The sequence below is a fragment of the Melanostigma gelatinosum genome (assembly GCF_949748355.1).
Source record: "Melanostigma gelatinosum genome assembly, chromosome: 2".
In the NCBI taxonomy this organism is placed as follows: domain Eukaryota; kingdom Metazoa; phylum Chordata; class Actinopteri; order Perciformes; family Zoarcidae; genus Melanostigma; species Melanostigma gelatinosum.
Window position 1 is genome coordinate 29,868,513 of NC_136635.1, and position 6,381 is coordinate 29,874,893.

The 6,381-nt window shown below is 42.1% G+C and overlaps 1 protein-coding gene across 1 annotated transcript; it reads right to left on the minus strand.

Annotated features, from left to right (window-relative positions):
- Positions 1-846: 846 nt before the first annotated feature.
- lingo1b (leucine rich repeat and Ig domain containing 1b) lies at positions 847-6,135 on the minus strand. The gene has a single exon (XM_079293845.1). It carries the CDS (start codon positions 6,130-6,132, stop codon positions 4,285-4,287), a length of 1,848 nt encoding a protein of 615 aa, XP_079149971.1. The 5' UTR covers positions 6,133-6,135; the 3' UTR covers positions 847-4,284.
- Positions 6,136-6,381: the final 246 nt, after the last annotated feature.

Below are 6,381 nucleotides of genomic sequence, written 5' to 3' on the forward strand. Positions count from 1 at the left end.
TTTATTGCCAGTTTTATGCTGCCAGTCTTAACCAGCCCCCGACGGGTAGGAGCTGCCAGTGATAACACCATGCATTTGTACTGAATTGAGAATCGAATTCGAATCGGAAATCTTTTAAAATCAAGAACCGTTTTTTTAAAATTGAATCATGACCCCATGAATCAAAATGTATTTTGGAATACTGAGATTCATAGACCTGAGACACAGTTATTCCTTTCCTTTTTATTTAGACAAACATTGACATGTATTGTCGAAGAAATTGACTTGAACTAAATAATAGCTTCATGTCGTGAAGACGCACGCCTCCACAGAGCCGGTGCAGACATCTGTGTAGATTCAAATTCGAGAGAATGTGAGAGTGTGAAACGTGCGAGTGATAAAACCCGTCTGACACACTTGTGGTCTAGGCGGGGGGATAAATGTGGGTTGTATTCATCACTCGAACAATTCAGCAGCGGCCCTTACAGAGACGCATGGCGGAGATCAGCGTTCTTCTGAGTGAACCGTTCTAGTTTGAGCTGGATTTAGTCTCTGCCCCGTGTGTTTGGCTATTGCATTTCCTGTGTTTTATTTCTATTTAAACTGTAGCTGGTGTGCCGTCTTGGCCAGGTCTCCCTTCAGAAAGAGATTACTGTCTCAGAGGACTTCCTGGTTGAGTAAAAGAATAGAAAGAAAGAAAAGAAAAAGCCTAAATGTATCCTTATGGCTTTGTTAGCCTAATTAAGATTGCAGAGATAAAAAGCATTCTATTTGGCAGTCAGTACAAAGCTTTTTTACTCCATTTCTTTATTCAATTTCACGACAGTCTTTAGCATTTTAGCACTTGTATCAATGTTTTTTTCCAAGTGAATGGATCGGACATATCCAGTCGGTTGTATGTTTGGTATTTCGACAGGATATGACTTCTGCTTACTCTAACATCACCTATTACTCTGTCTTGCAGTGTCACATGGTGTTTATGTTTATTTCATGTTATAAAAAACATGTTTTATTTTTTATGAACCTTTCCACAAGCAAACAAATGACTCTCTGATGCACTTGCGATTTTGATCAAACCCGGCCTCTTTCAAGTTTTCAGTACAATGTTGTGGCCCCTGGCGTCAAGCTGTCAGTTGAATACGTTTCTGTAGCGAGCATCTGATGTCCCTACGACCAACCGTTTTGCAGCACATCACAGCTGCGAACACAACTTAGAAATTGCTGACGCTAACCCGCTTAGTAAGAAATGTTTTTACAATATGCAGCTTATACTGATGAAAACTGAACCAGGTGTGGCAAAAGTAATATGATACCGTGGTCTAACGTGATCTCACTTTTTACACAACATATTGCTTTACGGTGCACAAATACATAGATCCCAGGGAATTTGGACAAGCGTACGAGGGGGTCTAACATTACCACCAGGTCCTGAATGCCCTGTGTGACATTTTATGACCACATTGGCAAGTACCACCCTTGAAAGACTGCAGTGAGATGAGGATTTAAGAGGTTTTCAGTGTGTGCTTCACTTTGTGCCTCTTAAGTAAAGAGCACTGTGGACTTTACTTTACTTTCAGCACAGTAGATCACCTCTCACAAATGTGTCTTCGCATTCATTTTTTACAGTAGATTAGCATAAAAAAGCACCCCGTAGTATAAAATGTTATTTATTTTAATAGAATTTCCATCTGCCCATCCCATTTAAACAAGTACTTTAAGAGTTAATGAACACATTATCCTCAGAGCAGACCTTGACTGTGAAATTAATTAGACAACATAAAATCCCTATGGCATAAAACTCCATTTAACGCATAAATATTGGGTAGTGCTCAGCTGAAAGCTGGAAAATGGGTTACTTACGGCAAAAAATGATTAATGTCAGCATTTTTTAGAAGCACCGGTGACAATATAACCTCAGGACTTGGACAGAGTGCTCAGACTTATTGAGCTGCCAAATGGGTAAACAAAATATTTTTGTTACACTTGATGACAAATTGTTAATCTGATGACTTTTAGGAGCACTCTGAAATGCTGTAACACTCTCCTTTGGTTTAGCCATGTCAAAAACACTAATTTAATCTTAATCTGCTCTTTAGATTGTACTATGTTCAAAACTCACAGCCATTAAAAGCGTCACTATTGTGCCATAGCATAATGTACAAGGAAAGAATAGAATACAGAAAAATATGTATAGCTGTACATGTTAATACATTTAATGACAAACTTCCTTTGTTGGCAGAAAGGAGCACATACTGTAGGACTGGCCTTTTTTTTCACTCAGTGTGTTAACATGCACAGATTTTCAATTTGACTGTTACCAGATTATGAAATACTCCAGTTATTATAAGTGATGTGTAGTAAAGTTGAAGCCCAGTTGACAAAGTTGCTTATCTATGACCAGTAATGGAGATACGGGCTACTTTGATGATTTTATTCTGCTCCAACTGGTTCTTAATTAAAAAAAAAGGAAAAAAATCAATATCAGAGAATCAAAATCCCAAAATGTTTTTTCAAAACATGGAATTTTCTTATAATAATACAACTTCTTTCTCTAAATGTTAACATCTTTTCCACAAAACTATTAGTTAAGGCTTATAATACTGTTACTCTCCTCTCAACATTTAACATATATGTTTGTAATTTAATAACTTCTTTCTGGAAACTACATCTTTATTTTCTTAAAATGTGACTATATTCTCTATCCTTTTTTCATTTGTCTAATACCACCCCTAATGCTTGTGTCATACTCGTCAATTACTTGATGGGACAATATAAAATGGAGAAATTAAGTTTTAACTGTTCAACAAGCATTTCAAGCAGCAGCAGCTGGGTTATTGTGCTTTGTACACCAATCAAAGCAAAAGACGGCATCAAAATCCCAACAACAACACATTTCTCTTAAGTTGTGCTAATAGAAAGATTGTACCTGCAGACTGATCTCCACATCTTTCCAGACAGTATCCCGACTATCATGTTTATTTCTGGAAATCCAGCAGCTGTGATCCATGTGCTTTATTTTAAAACCTTAACTTGGTTAAACACAGTAATCGGGTTGTTGAGTGCATGTTAACATACTGATTGAGTATTGCCAATACAAATTTACAGAAATTTGAATATTTGAATTCAACATTTGCTTTTAAAGATTCAGTCCCTGAAGTTAAAAAAAAAAAGTCGAGGGTATAGTGTCAAAATGCGTGTTAGCGTGTGCTCATACATGCACGTCTAAATGTCTGAGCACATGTCTGGGGTACTTAAAGCCCTTGTCCATCTCTCAGACATTATTAAGGCTGTTTAATTTGATTATGAGGCAGAAAGGCTTTGCTTCTCGTTTTCTTTGATGGCTCCCAGCTCACTTTCAGCAACATATTTCCAACATAACAGCGATGCTTGTGTTGTGGTCTGATAGCCAGTAATGTACCAGGATGTTTCTCAGAAAAAAGCGTAACACAATGACGCACATTGTTTTCGTCTTGCTGATCTTCATGGTGAAATTTGATTATGGTGAGATTTGTAGGGTGGCAGATCTCCAGGGGAATGATCCACGGACAAAGAGAAGCTTTCAGCAAATATTTCTGTCTTTTCCGTCAAAGAACTGGATGCAACAGGGAGCAGGGGAATGGGGAGATGCCGACAGACAACCAGATCTCTGCCAAATCATCGGGATAATGCGCTTCTCATGTTGTTTAGGATCATTGGGCTGTGGCCATTAGTGAAGTGAATATATGTTGCCAAAAATGCTCCATAACTCAAGTGGGGAATACGAGAGTGTGTTAAAATGAGGAGCAGGTCTGATTCGGCAGTGAGGTGAACCCAGTCCAGGTATTGTATTTGGATCGTGTTTCACCACCCTGGACTTAGTTAGAATATTCCACTCTCACTTTGATTTAACAAAAAAAAAGAAAAGACCTCACCAAACATTAATTGAAATGCTAAATTATTGTGAGCGGTTTCTTGAGTGACCTGGTGTACGGGGGAGCTGGAGTGGTGGCTGCAGGATGAAGCAAGATTACAAATGGAAAGAGGTTTGATAATGAGCCTGGAGTTCAGGCAGGTACTGAATGATGCGAGAGTGTGGGGATTGGGTCTCATCCTTGAACTTAAATTAACCTTCAAATCATTTAAAGACAATCTAGTGTTGGGGCTTCATTATTGGGCAATATCGGTCAGTTTAACACTTTGGTCCAAAATGGAATATCTCAACGATTGAAAAGATTGCCCTGCAATTTTGTACAGACATTAATTTGAAGCGAAGATAGTATGCATCCCGACTGCAGTGTGTAAGATTGCATGGCCTCCATTGAAAGTTCACATGATTTTCATGTTGAATTGTATGGGTGCCTCAGTTGGACTGGCCTCCTCTGGTTCCTCTTTACGGGGCACATATTCAACCTCTATACTTGACTTTGTATTGTGTTTTCCTCGACTCCAGAGGAACAATATTACAAGACAGAAGAGGACCACTCCGAGGAAAGAGATAAATCCCATGGTGGTGGCGATGATGAGGGTCTTTACATCAAACGGGAATGGAACTGAGGCCCGGGTCACATTTGCACCTTCGTCGCTGGGCTGGTTTGAAATGAAGGCAAACGTCTTGTTTGGCTGGTGTGGCCAATTGGGGGAGTAGCTATGCACAAAAAGGTGAGCAGCTTTGGTGTCGTTGCCTGCTGCATTGCTTGCAATGCACAGGTAGGTGCCGTTGTCTTGGATTTGGGTGTAACGCACCTCCAATGTGCCGTCAGTAGACACAGAAAGTCTTGACCCCGTAGTTTTGGTCGTGATGAAGTCCTTCTTAGGGGAAAGCCACATTATCACAGGGACCGGATCACCCTCAGCTTGGCAAGTGAAATGAACCGTAGTTCCTTCATCTACATGGCTCTCTTGGACCTTGTAATCCATGATCTTGGATTTCTGGCAGATGAAATAGTCAGAAGGGAGAATATCTGGGAAGTCCTTGAACTCTTTTCCTTGAACAACCTCTGGTGAAGCGCACATGGGCTGTTGTCTGTTAAAATTGAGCCTCCACCGCCGGCGGAAGACCCAGAGCAAGCGACAGTCGCAGGCCAACGGGTTTTCATACAATGCCAGAGTTTCCAGGTTCCCCACTGAGTGGAAGACAGACTCCTCTATGGTGCTCAGGCTATTGCTGGATACATTGAGTACACGGAGGTGGTTGAGTCCTCGGAAAGAGTAGGGCTCAATGGCAGCTAATCTCCCACCAGCCAAATGAAAAGCCTGAAGCTTCTGGAGATTGAACAGTTTGTTCCCTTCCACAGTATGAATGGGATTGAAAGACAGATTCAAAAAGCGGAGATATCTGAGATGACTGATGGCTTGGTAGGGGATGACGGTAAGATTACAGTTTGTGATGGACAGTGATGTGAGGTTGAGACCAAGCAAGCATTTTCCAGTCATGGTATCCAGGGCAGGCATTTGGGAAATCTCCAGCACTCTGAGCCGATACAGCCTCTTAAAGGAGTAATCCCTCATGACAGTGACGTTGAGATAGCGCAATCGAAGTGACAGCAGGTTATGCAGATGGCTCAGGGCATTAGTGGGCACTGAGGCCAGATTGCATCCCTCGATGTTGAGGCTTTCAAGGTTGCTGAGACCATGAAATGATCGGGGGGAGATGAACACGAGGTCGTTGTCACCGACCTCCAGTGCCCTCAGGTTGTACAGCTCCTGGAACATATAGTCGAGGAGAATGACAATTTTGTTCTCGCTGATATCCAGCTGGGTGAGGTTGGTCAGGCCCGTGAACACCCCCAGCTGAATGAGCTTGAGGTGGTTGTTGCGCAAACCTAGAGTTCGAAGGTTCATAAGGTTGCCGAAAGCCCCAGGCTCAATGGATGAGATCGTGTTCTCGTTGAGCTGCAGCTCCTCCAGCTGAGGGTAATTAATGAACTCCTCGGTCCCCAGAGTTTTCAGGCGGTTCTTGCTCAGGTCCATCAGCTTTGTTTCGGTGGGTATGCCCTCGGGAAGAGCTGCCAGTCTCCGTCGGTGGCACACGACGGAGCGCTCCTGACCGTTGCAGTCGCATCGGGAGGGGCAACCGGTGGTGGATCCGGAAAGGACGGTGCCCAGCATGAGGATCAGGATGGGCTGCCAGCATGCCACCAAGTAGCTGTGTCCTCCTGCCTCCCCCAACACCATCCTACTGCTTATCTGTGGAGACAAAGAGAAAGAGTGGTGTTAAACAAATGGCAATGACAATATTGAACAATTCAGTGCCATCTCTTTTTAACAGATGGAGAACATGACGTCTATGTCATTAGTTTCTAAGATTAGAAAATTGCACCAAATCAGGCTCCGATTCAGCCCACGACCCCGTTGTGTTTTTTATTAAATGTGTGAATAACTCTTGTGTGTCCTTGATTCTAACTGAACACACTCCTGACAGCT

Coding starts and splice junctions, on each gene's coding strand:
- lingo1b (XM_079293845.1), bottom strand. CDS start 6,132: ATGGTGTTGGGGGAGGCAGGAGGACACAGCTACTTGGTGGCATGCTGG.